The sequence below is a fragment of the Gracilinanus agilis genome, chromosome 4, assembly GCF_016433145.1.
Source record: "Gracilinanus agilis isolate LMUSP501 chromosome 4, AgileGrace, whole genome shotgun sequence".
NCBI classification, from domain to species: domain Eukaryota; kingdom Metazoa; phylum Chordata; class Mammalia; order Didelphimorphia; family Didelphidae; genus Gracilinanus; species Gracilinanus agilis.
In genome coordinates, this window is record NC_058133.1 from 509,398,792 (window position 1) to 509,416,507 (window position 17,716).

General features: G+C 44.4%; 1 protein-coding gene across 3 annotated transcripts in view; it reads left to right on the forward strand.

The window, feature by feature from the left end:
• Positions 1–1,851, forward strand: part of ABCC5 (ATP binding cassette subfamily C member 5) — a 66,365-nt gene extending 64,514 nt beyond the window's left edge. For all 3 annotated transcript variants that reach the window (XM_044673263.1, XM_044673264.1, XM_044673266.1), the window contains one exon: positions 379–1,851. In XM_044673263.1, coding sequence (XP_044529198.1) covers positions 379–480 — 102 coding nt within the window. In that variant the 3' untranslated portion in view covers positions 481–1,851. The remainder of the gene's footprint in view (positions 1–378) is intronic.
• The last annotated feature ends 15,865 nt before the right edge of the window (positions 1,852–17,716 follow it).

Below are 17,716 nucleotides of genomic sequence, written 5' to 3' on the forward strand. Positions count from 1 at the left end.
GGACTGAGATTTTAGCCCACCTGATCTCTGTGGGCAGCTGGTGCTCTGTGGCTCTGCTGTAAGCCCCGGTTTGAGGGAATTCATTCCCTACTTTCTCCTTCAGTTAGAAAGTACTGAAGAAAGACTGTAGCCAAGGCTGTGAAGAAGCCGGGAGCTCATTGTCCATGTTGTGGTCTGGTAGTAAGAAACTCCAAAGGTCCCGAGGCGACATGTGGGTCACCCCTGTCCTTGGTTAGGGCCAGCTCTCTGCCTGCTGGGCTTGTGGTGAGAGGAAGAAACAAGGAGATCCCAGCCCAGGCTTCCGGCCGCCTCTCATGCGGGGGTTCTGTTTTTGAGTTGTGATGTGAACCCTCCATGCTCTCTGCTTCTCTTTTCTAGGTGGTGGAATTTGACACGCCGTCCGTGCTTTTGTCCAATGATAGCTCCCGATTCTATGCCATGTTTGCCGCTGCAGAGAACAAAGTTGCTGTCAAAGGCTGATGTCTATGGATGGGTGCTGCTGCCTGGAAACATCATCTAACATCCCCTGCCTGGGGCAGGGAATGCATCACTTTTCCTCCTATCGAAACCCAGATCTTGCATTGCCCAATTTTTAAAATTTTGACACAGCAGTCAAGACTGGCTTGTGTTTCACTATAAGGGAGATTCATGTTTTAATTATTGTATTTATTCCATATTCATACAAACTAAACTCTGTTTTTGTCCTTAATTGCACTCTAAAGGTTCAGGGAACCATTACTATCAATGTCTCAGAGGCCTAGAATGAAGCTTTATCCATGTAGCTCTATCTCAACACAATTCTGTAGATAGCCGATATCGACGGTGAAAATGTAAGCTCTATTTTCTATTAAAACAAGCACTGTGCTAATAGGGCAACTCCTTTCTATCCCTTTTGTACAGTTTGCTGTACTGAGATCTGGTTTTGCTCTCAGGCTGTATAAATGTTGGCAATTTGCTTTTTTTAAAGCTGGTCTCTTTCTTCATGATGGCAGTTTTCTGCATGTCAGAATGGACATCCAAGTGTGGCAGGGTCTGTCCTTCCACAGTCTGCCATCTTGGCTTCCCAACAGCCTTGCCAATGGCTGGGTCATGGGAAAGGCCATCGTGAGAGGCTGTAGGGCCCCCACTGGAAGCACTCAGGGCTCCTGCTTCCCCTTCTGTTTTCACTTGGCCTCTCTGGTTAAAGGAGCAGTAACAGTGGAAGGGGGGGGGGGGTGGCCAACAGCTCAACCTCCAGCTCCCATCAGGAACAGGAAGCTCAGAAGTGCCCAAGGCAGAGAGAATGCACTTTGCTGTCAAAGAATCACGCGCCCTCCTTGCCCGAGCTCCTGGCTGGGCTGGACGCCTGGCTCTGGGTGTTTGCTGCCGCTGGGGGGAGTGCAAGGGGGGCAATTTCAGATGGTACATTGAAGTTTTCCTGTTGCCCCCCACCTGGACCCCCCACTCCACCACTCTGTGATAGAATTCAGGATTTTGTTTTCTTTATTACGGTAAAGAATCGTCTCAGTCCAAAGCCTGCAACACATTGAACAGCTCCTGCTCATGAATCCGTCACACACTGAAGTAGAAGCTGCTTTGTTTGTCCTTTTTTAACTGTCAAGAGACCTACCTCCGGTGGCTGACGACTGCGTGCTACGATACCTACAGTACATTTCTGGGAACCGTCCCGGCCCGTGGGGCCTCGCTCAGACGGACGGGCTGCTGCTCGCCTAGCAGTGATTGGCTGAGGGATCAGCACTGCATGTTACTGTCTGCTAGACAATTTGTAACCTTAGCATGTTTGCTAAATTCCTTGTGGAGACAAAGATCTGGGGGGGTAACAAATAAAACTATTTTGGGTTTTACAAAGTGCTTGGTGTGTGCCAGAATTTCTCTGGGCGATGCTGGGGGGCAGTGGTCCTGCTGAGGCTGGCCTAGCTGTGGTGGGTGCTGCCAGGACCAGAACCTTTACGGAGGAAGCCATATCTGAAAAAGAACCAGTCGGGGCTTGCGAGGCCTCAGTTGGCCCTTGGGGCACTCTTGTTGAAGCAGATTAAGTTCAGTCCACTTCATTGGATGGGTTGGGAGAGAGGAATTCACAGAAAAGCTTTCGAGTTTTATCAGAAATGTGCCAGCCCTTAAATCCTCCAAGATCTCCTAATTTTGTCAGTTGGTGAGGTCGTCCCTTCACCGGGGCTGATTGCCAGCTCCCTATAGCTTGCGTTGGGTTTGGGAATCACTGGTTGATGAGATTCTCATTGAAATAAGGGCCCAAGGAGACCTGGCAGGCATGTGCCTCTCGACTTATCTTTCCAGAAGCTACGGTCCCCTTGAGCATGGCACATGGTGGGGGGAGCTGCAAGGGGGTGGTGGGGATTTAATGTCCTCTTTTCATAGAAACTTCTGCTTGCCTCTACAGTAGAGGATAAGCCAGAGGAGTGGTCCTCAGGGTAGAGGCCATATTGGAATAAAAAGCCCTTTTACAATATGTCAGGGATGGGCATCCTTTTGCTCTGAAGTAGTGAAGAGACCTGCTGCTGCCCACAGCCACCCCTTTGGCTTTAGGGTCATTCAGAAACTTCCTGGCATTAAACCTAAATGGGCTTCTTTCACTTCTACCCATTGATGGCACTCTTCCCTCTGGACCCACTGGACCAATTCTGATGACCTAAAGGCCTGAGACAGCTCTGCTCACCCCACCTCACCACCCCCAGGTGGAGAGCATTCTTTGTCCTAAGTCCCTTCGAATTGTCCCAGATCATTGCTCTCCACCTCCAGAGAAAGAACTGTGGGAGTAGAATTGCACATGGAAGCACCAGACGTCTCCCTTGTTTTTTGGGGTATGTGATTTGGGCTTTTGTTTCTATAAGATTATTCACTTACAGAAATGAATAACGTGGAAATATGTTCTGTGTGATAATATACATAGAACCCAGCTGAGGGGGGGCAGGGAAGGAAGAAGGGAGGAGACGACATGGATCATAAAATGTTGAAAAACGTATGTGGGAATTTGTTATTAAAACAAATAATAATCGTAACAAAAGAAACCTAGGATCTACGACTACATTAAAGTGTGCAAAAAAGTATAATAGCAAGGCCACACGTTAATGCTGCATATTGTGTGAGGAGACTATTGATAGCTACCCTTTAGGCAGTGATTCAAAGTTTGTAAAATGTTCTGATTCATTTGAGAGGTAAGAACAAACATTTATTAGGGACCTACTAAGTGCCAGGCACTGACTGCACTAAGCACTACAAATATTGTTGCCTTTGATTCGTACAACTCTGGGAAGTAAGGGTTCTTGTGATCCCCATTTTACAGTGGAGGAAACTAAGGCAGACAGAGGGTGAGATTACACAGCTAGTGTGTCTGAGTATTAGAGGCTAGATTTAAACTCAGGTCTTCCTGACTCCAGGCCTAGAGCTCTAGCCACTTCACTATCTGGCTGCCTCTTAACATTACGAGATCATGACTCTAGGCATGGTCCCCATTTACAAATTGAGGAGCCAAGGCAGAGAGGCATTAAATGACTTACTCAAAATCACATAGCAGCAGTGGTGGAATTTGTTATGTTTTAAATAAAGTGTTTTTCAATTATTAGCATTTCTCTTCTCTCCCCGTCTTCCACTTCCTCAACTGAGAAAGAAAAAAGACAAATAAAACCTTAACAAACCTGCATCCTTGAGCAAAGCAGGTTCCCATATTGGCCACATCCAAAAATCGGTCCAAACATTCCACGTCTTGAGCCTATAACCGCTCTGTCGGGAAGTGAGTGGCAACACATTTCACCTCTGGTCATCCAAGGTAGAATTTGAACCCGCATCTTTTGGATTCTACTTGGCCACACTGCTTCTCCACAACAGTATCTTTGGGCCACCCCACTTGTTGGTGGTTGTTGCAAAGGAAGGATCTTTGTGGTTTGGAGGTTTTTCAGGAAGGAAACTGGCTCAAAGCCTTCAATGCAGACAGCAGGAAGAACAGAGGCGTCACATGGCGATCCTGAATTTGGAGTCAGAAGACCGTGGCTTAAATCCTGAGTTGACCAACCACTCACCAGCTAAGGAGCATTTGTGTGCCAGCAGCCAGGAACACAGAAGCACTGAGTTGCTGACCACCTGGCTAGGATAGATAGAAGAACATGGATGTGGAATTAGGAGCACAGGTTCAAATCCCGCTACAATCATTTACTACCTGTGTGATCTTGGACACACTCTCTGGGCCTCAGTTTCCCAATTTGTAAAATGAAGACTTTGGACTAGATGACTTTTAAGTTCCCTTCCAGCTGTAAATCTACCATCCCTAGTAACTGAGTCCCTTGGGACTCAGTTTCTTCAACTGTAAAATCAGAGGATTGGATTTCTAAGGTTCCTTTCTGCTCCAAATCTTTACCTTTGATACTTGCCACCTGAGACCTTGAATCTATTCCCTTCCCTATAAAAGAATTCATTCCAATCCTCTCAGGAGGCCCCCTCTATCTTCAGCTTTGGGATCTCAATGCCACAGGACACACCAGCTAGAAATTAGACAGGACAGGCAGATACAACTGGATTCTGTATCTGGGTGGCCAATAGTTGGCCGTTGTGATGGGAATTCCTTTTAGTTGGCCACACTTGACTTTTAGAGAGGGTTTACATCAAGCAGTAAGAGTGATGGGAACAAACTATGCCCTCTAGAGTCTGTAGCATCGTCCCCTCAATTCTGTGCAGAGTCCAGGGGATTGTGGGACCAAAAGGACAGGACACGTTACAAAGAGGAAACATGGAGCTCCCTGAAGCCGTTTACCCTCAGGTATCGCATAGTTTTTCTGCCAGGCTTCTCATAGAGTCTTGTTTTTTAAATCCTCATCACCTTCCATCTCAGAATCATCCTGAATACTGTTTCCAAGGCAGACAAGCACTAAGGGCTAGGCAACGAGGGTTAAGTGACTTGCCCAGGGTCACTACACTAGGAAGTGTCTGAGGCCAGATTTGAACCCCGGACTTCCCGTCTCATGGTCTGGCTCTCAATCCATCCTCATAGAGTCTCGAAGCTACTTTTCCTCCATACATCCAGCTTGTCCTCAAGTCTCAATGCAGACGTTATCAACTGTTCCAGGGATACTTCTAGAACTAGGACATGGAAAGCCAGTCCCAAATCCTCTGACTTGATGACGTTTGCAAGATTATCCCTTAGTCAAGCAAGTTCTGGCTGAGGAAGGAGACTGACCACTAGCTTGGATAGGGCCAGGGCAGGGTTTTGCTCCCCTCTCCCTGCCCCCCAAGCAATTCATTCTCTGGGATTTGGCTGGAAGGTGCTACCCTAAGATGTCAGATTCTCAGAGTCCTACCATCCGAAGGGGCTAGAGCTATTTTATAGGAAGCCACAGGGCATGATTAGTCACCTCAACCAATCCCAATACCTTCTGGGTGGCATTATTGATTCCCATCATTAATCATTTTAATTTCATGTCATTTGATTCTTTGATTGTGTTAATTACATATTTATTAACAACATTAATTTCATCCAAATGGCTTTCAGGAACTTTGTTTATAATAAAACGTTTCTAATACATGGATAACCCAGTGAAATTGCTTGTCAACTCCAGGAGTGGGGAGGGAGACAACATGAATTGTGTAACTCTGGAAAATGTATGTTTAAATTTGTTACTGGAATAAAATAAAGATAAAACTAAATTAAAATAAAACATATTTAGCTTAGAGCAGGACTTCTCAAACTTTTGTGTGTCAGTAGTCTGGTGAAACCCCTTCTCAGAAAATGTTTTTATTTCTTAATGAAGATATTTTATTTTACCAATTACATAAAATGTAAGAAATAAAATAGATATAAAAGGATAGATTTAAAAATAGCAGGATCTTAAAAGATTTATTGGTAGCCATTAGAAAAATGGAGCTATGTGCCATGTAAAGAGTCAATATAGGGAGCAGCAGGGTAGCTCAGTGAATTGAGAGCCAGGCCTAGAGATGGGAGGTCCCAGGTTCAAATCTGGCCTCAGACACTTTCTAGCTGTGTGACCCTGGGCAAGTCACTTAACTCTATACATTTCTTTTCCTTAATTTACTTGTTAAAAAGAAAAGAGGGGGACAGCTAGGGGGCTCAGTAGAGACAGGAGGTCAAATGTGGCCTCAGACACTTCCTACCTGTGTGACCCTGAGCAAGTCACTTAACCCCAAATGCCTAGCCCTTACCACTCTTCTGCCTTGGAGCCAATACACATTATTGACTTCAAGATGGAAGGTGAGGGTTAAAAAAAAAATGTCAGTTTGAAAGACCCTCCATTACTTCTGCCACCATGCTGCTTCAGCCAGAAAAGAGAGAGTGCAAATATTGGCACTTTGTTTTTTATCCTTCTGTCTACGTTATTATGTAACTGTCTTACATCACCACATAAGACAGGAAGCCAGTTGGATCATGGGAAATGTAGTTTCAAAGACCCTGAAATGTCCATGGGAAATTTAGATTAGAGACCTCAAAATTCCAATAACACAATAATAAATTTCCATATAGGTTTTCTGAAGTTATATGATCCAAATTGTTTCTCTCCCTCCCTCCCTCCCTTCTTCCTAGCAATTCGATCTAGGTTATATGTATATTATCATGCAAAACATATTTCCATATTGTTCATTTTTATAAGAGAATAATCTTATAAAACCAAGATTGCAAAATAAAAACCCAAATAAGCAAGTGAAAAACAGTATGCTTTGATCTGCATTTCTGCTCCCACAGTTCTTTCTCTAGATGTGGAAAGCATTCTTTGTCCTAAGTCTGTTCGAATTGTCCTGGATCATTGCATTGCTGAGAATAGCTAAGTTTTTCACAGTTGATCATTCCACATTATTGCTGTTACTGTGTATAATGTTTTCCTGGTTCTGCTTATTTCACTCCGCATCAGTTCACGTAGGTCTTTCCGGCTCTTTCTGAAATCATCCTGTTTGGCATTCCTTACAGCACAATAGTATTCCATCACCAACACATACCATAATTTGTTCAGCCATTCCCCAAATGACGGACATCCCTTCAGTTTCCAATTCTTTGCCACCACAAAAAGAGCTGCTAGAAATATTTTTGTACAAGTACATCCCCCTCCCTTTTAAAGACTTTCTTTGGGATACAGACCTAGTAGTGGTATCACACACACACACACAAAAAAAACAATGCTTTTAAATGCATGAAAGAAAATACATATGGTTACAAAGGAAACCAATTATATTCAAATATTATTATCAAAGTAGATATTTTAAGTTCAATACCCATAGATTAAGAATTCCTGGTCTAATAGTCTTTGATTGTTGGTTGATTTAACAGAAGCATTCTTACCTGGATAAGTAACAGAGTATAGAGCAGTGATTCCCAAAGTGGGCACCACCGCCCCCTGGTGGGTGCTGCAGCAATCCAGAGGAGCCGTGATGGCCACAGGTGCATTTATCTTTCCTATTAATTGCTATTAAAATTTTAAAAATTAATTTCCAGGGGCACTAAGTAATATTTTTTCTGGAAAGAGGGTGGTAGGCCAAAAAAGTTTGGGAGCCACTGCTATAGAGCATCTCCTCACTTCAAGTGGAAGTAGGGTGGTTTGATTGAGTGGCTTCAACAACCCCAACTTTTATGTAAATAATGAGGGGAACTCAAATGGCAGAATCATTTCCCCCCATCTTTCACATTCAGAGAGAGGCAGAATCTCCCAGAGAAGTCCTCATTGGTAGTAGGGATGTTTCTGGGACAACTCATGCATGTTGGAAAGGAAGGGCACCATGGCTGGAGGCACCTGGCAGGATTAGTCTGCCTCCAAAGTTTCCATTTGCTACTTCTCTGCTGTTCTGATGCTGCCCTCTGCTGGAGCTCTCTCTAATCTTCTCCCTCCAACTAGTGAGGATTCACCTTGCTCTTTGTGAAACTGCCCCAGTGGCCATTGAACATTTAACTCCCTCCTGCCCTACTTGAACATCCTGGTGGCTCCTGAGAACTTTAAAAATGGCTTCCCCCTCAACAGAAAGACTCCTCACTTCTAGCTAGTTTCAGGTGAGGGACTTCCTTTCCATTCTTTGATAAACCTCAAGGAGGCACTTACCAATATTGGTGGTTGCAGGGTGGAGGTGGCTCCATGCATTGGCAAAAGTCCATGTTCCCATTATTCTTCCATGAAGTCTGTGCAATTTTTAAAAAACATATGTTTTTTACATGTCACTTACATGTAGAAACAATTTTAAATAATCATCAGACAGTTTGAGACGCATTTTTCTTCTCGTCCTTCCCTTCTCCCTGAAACAGCAAATAGTCTGATATCGGGTATACTAGTACTGTCATGTAATACATATTTGCATATTCCTTATGCCATGAAAGATGAGATATATCACACATACAATCAAAAGAATTAATTAGGGAAATAAAGTGAAGATTGACATGCTTTGATCAGCACTCGGACACCAACAGTTCCTTCTTCAGCTGTGGAGAGCATTTTTCATCATGAGTCTCTTGGGGTTATCTTGGAACTTGTGTTGCTGATAATAGTTTAGTCTTTCAGAGTTGATCATCTTACAATATTTTTGTTACTGTATGCACTGTTCTCCCAGTTCTGTTCGCTTCACTTTGTATCAGTTCATATAAGCCTTTCCAGGTTTTTCTGAACGATGTGTCATCCTCTATGTAACTCTTTTTAATTTAGAAAAACATTTTATTTGTTTATTCAGTCAATTCTACCTTCTAGTTCTCCCACCCAGTTCCCCAGTTGAGAACATAAGAAAAATAAAATCCATTATACACATGTACAGTCGATCAAAACAAATTTTCACTTTGGCCATGTCTGAAAAAATTTTTTTTTTCATTTTGTTTTCCGAGTCCTTCACTTCCCTATCAGGAAATGGGTAGCATGCCTTCTCATTAGTGCTCTGGTTGTTCATTATGCTAATACGAGTTTAGTACATTTCCATCACATTTATGTACCTAACTTGTTTACATACACATAACTTATTAATCTATTTTCCATTTTATAGACACCCTTTAAAATCCCCATTCTTTGCCAGCTCAAAAAGGTATACAAATACTTCTGTACATCCTTAGAGTTTATTTTGCTCAGAACTAATCCCTCCTTAATCTATTCTCCTAATTCCCCTTTCCCTTCCCTTTTCCTCTTTCTCTACAATTTCTTTGTTGAGTGAAATTTATTTCTGTACCCAAGTCTTTCTGTATGAGAGTGTATGTGTGGGTATATCTATATCTGTATCTATATCTATATCTATGTCTATATCTATATCTATCTATTCTTTCTTTTGACTGGTTCAAACGAAAATGAATTTCCTTGTTCAGATGGATATCTACTTGTGTACCCTGATTATGTGAGATCATTTCCCCTAACCTAACTTTCACTTTCCCTCCCACAATATATTTCTCTTCCCCTCTCTTTCTATTCTTTACTTAAGATCCTCAAGACATAACAGAACCCCTCCCAGGCTTTATCAAATCGGACTCATATATGGACCCTGATTATAGGACCCCTAGATGTGCAGTGGATAGAGTGCCAGGCTTGGCATTGGGAGGACCAGAGTTCAAATCTACTTCAGATACTAGCTGTGTGACCCTGGGCAAATCACTTAAATCTGTTTGCCTTAGTTTCTTCATCTGTGAAATGAGCTAAAGAAAGAATGAAAAACCACTCCAGTATCTTTGCCAAGAAATTCCCAAAAGGGGTCACGAAGAGTCAGGCATGACTGAAAAAGACTGAAAAACAACAATGATGGATCCTGATGATAATAGGGCTCAGAGAAGGAGACATGTGTATTATCTCTCCATAACATAATATAAACAGTTTTCAGTCTTTTAACATTGTTTATTCACCTTTGCTTTTTTATGTTTCTCTTTACTTAAGAGTTCAAACACAGGTCTCTTCATCGGAAATATTTGGATTCCTCTATTTCATTAAAAGTCCACTTTACCCTATAGCATTAAACTCTATTTTGCTGGGTAGGTTGTTCTTGACTATAGGTCTATATCCTTTGCCTTCTGGACTATCATATTCTAAGTTCTCTGCTCTTGGCTGCAAATAGCCATAAAGAAAGAATTCAAGTACTGATGAGCCACAGTCAGGATCACACAAGATTTAGCAGCTGCCACTTGAAGGAACAGAGAACTTGGACTGTGATATTCCAGAAGGTAAAGGATATAGACTTGTCTAGGGTCATACGGCTAATAAGTGGATTTGAACTCAGAGGAATCTTCATGACGTTAGGCTGGGCACTCTATCCACTCTATGACTTAGCTTCCCCTATGATTTCTTTAAGCTAGTTTTACCCTCCACTACCTCTCTACTTTATGAGACAAGTCTGTTTTCTACAATCCTTCTTAAGGATTATATAATCCTTATCTATAATCCTTCTTAAGATTCTAGGGGAAAGTTTATGTTCCAGCCCAGTTGCTAACTTTGGCAGCTACCTTTCCAGTTATCGGTAAGCACATTGGTAAGCAATTTGGTCTCCTTGCTATGGCAATTTACCCCAGCAAACGAATTTGTCTGTATACAATTATAGATGGTGCTGATGTCATTTCTGCTATCCATTTCCAATTTTCGATTACTGATGGTTTATTTAAATAGTTCAGGGTTAAGTTGTTATGGTTTCTATTTTTCTGATTTCAAGCCTAAATTTTTTTCTTTGTTACGTTCCAGCCCTTTTTCCTGGATTTGACATCAGAGGTCCAAAAGAACAAGTCTAATCCCTCTTGTTGTATACAACACACCTGAAGGCAGCTGCTGTCTTTATCACCTTTTTTGCTCCAAGTGAAATAGCTCAGTTCCTTCAATTGATTCTAACATGGACTCAAGCCTCTTCACCATGTTGGTACCCTTCCTCTGCATGCTCTAGTTTACCAATGTCTTTCTTCAATTTAGCCACCTAGACTCAAACAGATTACTCCAGATGTGGGGCAATGGGCCATTTTGCCCATTTCCTACCTCTGCTTATTGCCTGAAATTCACCCCACCTTCCAGAATCCCTCGTTTCCTTCTCTGTATAGCTAAAGCCCTACCTCCTATTAGAAGGCTTTCTTAGATCCCACCAGCTGCTAATGCCCTCCCCAACCCCATCACTTTGTATCTCCTCGGCGTTTATTTTGTATAAGCCTATAAAGATACAAGTTGCCTCCCTCCATAGAAGGTAGCTCCTGGATGCTAGGACTGTTTCACCTTTGTCTTTGTATCTCTGAAGCCTGATGGGATCTGGTGCAGAGTAGGAGTATGGCAGAGTTTCTGCCTCTAAGGAGCCTGTGCTCTATTGGGGGCAACCAATAGCAGTAACCGAAAGCCCCTGTGTCCTCAAAGGCTTCATGTCCTGGCCTGAGATTTCACAGGGCTCATGTGGCCCCCACATGAGCCAGAAGAAGTGAGGAAACATTGGAAATCTAATAACAGGGAAGATTCTCTGCCTTGTTCCAGAGAGGCATCCTGGGCAGACAGTATAACTTCTTATTTAGGTCAAGTCAGCATGTAGAATTGACTCTTTAAGAGGAAGCCACCAACCACAATTACTTGTCTCTTCTTCCTGTGGCAATTACATGTATGGCCTTTCCCTTGATGGTGCTTATGGGTGCTTTAGGGCCTGGGAAGCTACTTATGCCTCAGAGAGGCATGCTCCCCTCTCAGGGCGGAAAGCCTCGTGTGTATCACCATTAAACCACTAAGCCTCTAGACAACAGGGTTGGCTCCTTCTTTAGCTCCTCAGATTAGTTTTCATCTTTCAACTAAACTCAAAAAAACATTACATTTGTGCTATGAACCAGGCATTGAAGCTGGGGACTGATAATTCAAAGATGAAAAAAGGAAGGCAGGAAGGAAGGCAGGAAGGCAGGAAGGAAGGCAGGAAGGCAGGAAGGCAGGAAGGCAGGAAGGCAGGAAGGAAGAAAGAAAGAAAGAAAGAAAGAAAGAAAGAAAGAAAGAAAGAAAGAAAGAAAGAAAGAAAGAAAGAAAGAAAGAAAGAAAGAAAGAAAGAAAGAAGCCCCATTCCAAAGAACTCTATTACCTTTGCTTGTTTGTTTGTTTGTTTTAAACCCTCACCTTCTGTCTTAGAATCAATACTGTGTCTTGGTTCTAAGGTAGAAGAGCAGTAAGGGCTGGGCAATGGGGGTTAAGGGACTTGCCCAGGGTCACACAGCTAGGAAGTGTCTGGGGCCAGGTTTGAACCCAGGATCTGTCTCTGGACCTGACTCTCAATCCACTGAGCCACCCAGTTCCCCCCCTCCCCCATTACCTTTTAGAAAAGGACTTTATGGAGAAAGTACAACCAGAAGAATAGTTACCAAAAAAAACAAAACAAAACAAAACACAAAACCCCCAGCCTGGGGCACGCTCTCCTCTTGTACAGTACAAGGTCCTGGGGAAAAGGGGCTCAAAATGGAAATACAAAAGGCACTTGTGTAGAGAATAAACCATAGCCAAGTAGTACCTCTTGACTCCTCACCTTGGAAGTCCTCCTCTTCCTTCGTGGAGTCTCCACAAGGTTAGGTCTCTTCCCTGCTGGGCTCCAGGGCCCAGCACTTGGGTGTTGTCGCCTCTCTGGAGTCCACAGCCAACATCTGTTTCTGTCCTGAAGGGCTGTGATTCCTGAAGCCGCCACCATGCTCAGGGAACTGTTGCTTCATCTCCTCTGCAGGTACTTGCTTTGTCACCAACCGCTACCCCTCTGGGATTCTGGGCCACCCATCCTGTTTGTTTGTTTTTTTAAACCCTTAACTTCTGTGTATTGGTTCCAAGGCAGAAGAGTGGTAAGGGTGGGCAATGGGGGTCAAGTGACTTGCCCAGGGTCACCCAGCTGGGAAGTGTCTGAGGCTGGATTTGAACCCAGGACCTCCCATCTCTAGGCCTGACTCTAAATCCACTGAGCTATCCCGCTGCCCCGCTTCCACCCATCCCATTTCTCCATGCGGGGAGCCTCTGAAGGCTCTCCCAGCTCTGTAGGCATTCTCCTCTTAGAATACCCATTCGATAAAGACTAGGAAAGAATCAACACGAAAGAAATAGAGGCCTTTGATTTTAATGCCTTTCTTTTTCAAAAGTTTCGATTTTCTTCTATTTTATTTTTATATTTTTTCTTCTTCTTCTTTTTCTTTTGAATTTACTCACACAACCTCATGACTCAACTATATATCTTGAGCTGATCTGGGTATTTCTTTCTAAATACCCACGTCAGGGGGGATTGTATTTTTATAAAATCCAAGATTTAATCGTATTTTTATTATATCCAAGATTTAATTTTTGATTTTGTTTGAGAAAAATTCTCAGGGAAAGAAACTTGCTGATTCCTTAATCCAGAGAATGAACTGTTTGCAGAGAGATGCCTGAAGAACCTACGTTTAATCAAGAGATCCAGAATGAACTTTGGGTACTAATGAATGGACTGATGGGTTTGAACAGCTACTTTAATTGTACATGTTATGCCAATAGGGGACTGCCCCCAATTGGCTTCTTGTCAACGCGCTTAGCAAAACATTGGTTTTGCTTTCTCTCTTTTCCATTTCCCGCTTATCTCTAACTATTGTAGTTAGAAGACCTTTGTGAGTATAAGATGTTTGTGTAAAATGATCACTTGGGGTGACTAGGCACCCAATGATCACCAGGGGGGATTGTGTACATGGAATTAACTCCAGCCCATTCATAGTCAAAAATCTACCCATCCTAGGCATAGAAATGACGTCATCCTCACCTCCCTTAATGGGGAGGGGGACGAGTTACCCACATGTGACAATAAGTAACAAATCAAGAACAGGGGACGGCCCTTTGGGCAGTCCAAATCAGTGCAGAGGCTGCCATTTGTCCACTTGAATTAGAGGTGGACCCACAGGAAGTGACGAAGGACACGATCTCCTTAAGTATGTTACTGACTTCCTGTTGAGGGAATTGCTGAAGGATCTCCTGAGACCTCAGGAAGCTTCCACTCTGTATTGTCACGTGGGTAAGTTAGGCTGACTTCCTTGGCCTAGCTGGGCCGCTTCCAAACTCTGCCTATCTGGCTGTTGGGCCTTGTGGCTTACAGCTTCATTTATTTAGCTTTTTAACCTTCTCTCTCCGTCCAGGCCTTTGGCCTGGACTAGCCTCTCCCTTTCTCTTTATTCCTATACTTTACCTTCCTGATTATAAATAAATTCCTCAACCCGATGCTGACTTGGGTCTGATTTAATTACGGAATCAACTTGAATTGTTGATTCCTGGCGGCCACACTTTAAATATATATCTATAATACCTAAATTTTTCCCTCTTACACCGGCATGGGACATCTGTGCAGAAGGACAAAGCTCTTTGCCCCTCTCCCACCCAGAAGGTCACAGCAGCTATGTCTCACTTCCTGCAAGGAAGGAAAAGAGCAAGAAGGCCGATGGAGGGATGGAGCCTTCCTTTTGGAGGCTCGCTCTGGCGCGGCCCCTCAGGACTTCTCGTCAGTCCTTCTAGCTCCCAGACCAGTTAGGTGGCTCAGAACCACCACCCAGTGGCAGCTCCTCAGTCACACCTAGGCTCTGCCTAGAGCCGATTTGGAAGTGGCCCAGGAAATATCTGTGCAGACTCTACGTCTGGGGTTCCCAAACTTTTTTGGCCTCCTGCCCCCTTTCCAGGAAAAATATTACTTAGCGCCCCCTGGAAATTATGAAACTATTTATTGAACTCAGAATAGAATGCAATACAAAAAAAAAAAGTGTGGCCATCACCGCCTCCCTGGATCTCTGCAGCACCCACCAGGGGGCGGTGGCTCCCACTTTGGGAATCACTGCTCTAAGGGATGAAGCCTGCCAGGAAATATCAAGGATTCTGCCTCCCTCCGTCAGTCAGTAGCCCATTACCCTAATCTGGATGACTGAAAGGGTGGTGGCACCCCCAGCAGAAGCAGCGAGATCTGATGCAAGGCCAACTGGTGATGCGAGACTAGAATAGAGAGAGGTCTCGGAATAGAGACTAGCAGGAGATATTTATATCTGGGACCATCTGCAAAGAGATGATAATTAAGCCCATGGGAGCTGATGAAGCCTTGGAGAGAAGATAGATAAGGAGAAGAAGAACTAATAACGTTAACATTTATATAGTGCTTCCTGGGCCAAGCACTTGACCATTATTATCTTATTTGATTCTGTGAATTAGCTGTTATGATTATCCCCATTTTACAGCTCAGGAAACGGAGGCAAACAGAATAGTTGAGTGTCTTGCCTAGAGCAGTGATGAGCAAACTTTTTAAAGAGGGGTCAAAGGAAAGGAAGTGCTCCTCTGTCAGTCTGTTTCTAAGGCAACTCTTTCGAAATTTCATGGTATTGCATCCTACTCATTGTATTTGTCAGATTAGGAATAATGTAACATGGGCTGGATAGAGCATTTCAGGGGGCCGCATATGGCCCATGGCCTATAGTTTGCCCATCACTGGCCTAGAGTAACACAGTTAATAAGTGTCTGAAATTGAATTTGAACTCAAATCTTCCTGACTCAAGACTTGGCATGCAATCTACTGTGTCTCCTGAGTGCTAAGAAAAAGAAGGGAAGAGGGTCCAAGACAAAGCCTTTGGGGACAAGGATGAGTAGACAGAAGACAGACGACGATCCAGCATAGATGACTGAGAAGTGCGTTCAGGCGTGTTGTTGTTCATCCTTCATTTCAAAGAGGACCAAATGCCACTCCAGGGCGATGTCTTGACTTGTGCACAAATTGGATTGAAGTGAGGCAGACTGGAACAGTTGTCGGCCTCACTCTCTTCCAGAGTCACCAAAGTCCAACGGCGGGACAGAAGTCAGGATGGCTAACAATGGTCTGGGATGCAGTGGACGACCTCAAAGGCATCCATGTCTGATGAGTGTCTAAGAACTCCAGGGTGCTGCTTCCACCCCCTTCCCAGCCACTGGAACAAATTGTCCTCGTCTGCCCATTCGGCCAGGAGAAATCTTCACGTGCTGGGATGGGCATCCCCCACGGTGCTCACAACTTTGAGGGCTATTGGCTGCCCTTTGCCGGGTTCAGTCCGGCTTCCAAGATGGTCTTAACAGGATGTGGCCACTGTGGCTGCCAGAGCTTCTTAGAGCCACAGGGAGGGTTGGGTGACACCAAAGGAGGAAAACAACCCTGGAAAGGGCTCAGCAAGCCCTCCCGTTGGAAGTGCCAGCCAGGCCTTCTTAACCTCCCCAGACACTCATTCAGACAGGTAAGAGAAGAACCAAGAAAGAGAATTGTCATGGAAGCCAAGGAAGTTCAGACAGTACGTGTGTGTGTGTGTGTGTGTGTGTGTGTGTGTGTGTGTGTGAGACAGAGAGAGACAGAGACACACAGAGACACACAGAGACACAGAGACAGAAACAGAGAGAAGAGAGAGACGGGGCAGAGAGAGAGAGAGAGAGAGAGAGAGAGAGAGAGAGAGAGAGAGAAGAGAAAGAGACAGAGACAAAGACACACAGAGACAGACTGAGAGACAGAGGCAGAGAGAGAAGAGAGAGACAGAGAGAGACAGAGACAGAGAAGAGAAAGACAGAGAGACAGAGACAGAGAGAAGAGAGACAGGGGCAGAAAGAGAGAGAGAGAGAAGAGAAAGAGACGGAGACAGACACAGAAACAGAGAAGAGAAAGACAGAGAGACAGAGGCAGAGAGAGAAGGGAGAGACAGAGACAGACAGAGACAGACATAGAGACAGAGAGACAGAGACAGAGAGACACACACAGAGACAGAGACAGAGAGACAGGGGCAGAGAGAGAGGGAAGAGAAAGAGACAGAGACAGACAGACAGAGACAGAGAAGAGAAAGACAGAGAGACAGAGGCAGAGAGAGAAGAGAGAGACAGAGACAGACAGATAGAGACAGAGACAGAGAGAAGAGAAAGACAGAGAGACAGAGGCAGAAAGAGAGAAGAGAAAGAGAGACAGACAGACAGATAGAGACAGAGACAGAGAGAAGAGAGAGTCAGAGGAGAGGGATCAGTGGGGTCCAAGGCTGCCTGGAGCTCAGTGAGAGATTTTTTCACCCCTTTGCCCATCTAGCACAGGGAGACCAGCCTCTACTCTGGGCAGACCTAAGGGCTGCTTGACAAGAGCAGAAATAGAAACAGTGTTAACTTTTAGCCCTTTCCCTTTCCCTTTCCCTCGGTATTTATTGGAAGCAGCAGCCAGAGTTCTAAGCCATTGTTATTGGCAGGTCTCGTGGCAATCTCCTGTGGCTGTCTGCCCTGTGGGCTGCTGTTTGTGGACTCTGCTGCCTTGGAGACTTCTGATCCCACTTTTATTTAGACTGGCCTTTTCCAGTTGTGGTTGAGTTTTTCCCCCTAAGACTTTCCTGCCAAAGGGAGCTCTCCTACCCGGCTGCCTTTAATCCAGGATGAACAGATCTCTGCCATAGCCCTAATGCCAAAAGCTGCCTTCAGTGACTATGACAGATCATAAGGAGAAACCTGAACTCAGGGCCTCTTTGGATCCTTCATCTTCTCTCTCCTCCCCTTGAACCAAATTTCTGGTCCCTTCACTGGCTGATTTCCTACTCTGTGCTCTGTGGCAAGTCCCTCAGCTGACCTGTTTTGTTCCCCAGCCTGTGAGGTCGGGGAAAGCCAGTGCAGAATTTCAGATGACTGTCATGATTTCTCTTGTCCCTCACCAAAGGGCTCCTGGCTGCCGTTTCCCTCTTGTAGACACCTCAGAGAGTGCATGAAAGGGACCAGAGAGTCACAGAAGCAGATAGGAGCGGCGAGATTCATGTGGCACACAACGTAGCGGACTAGTTCCTTCCCCTGAGACATAGTCACGG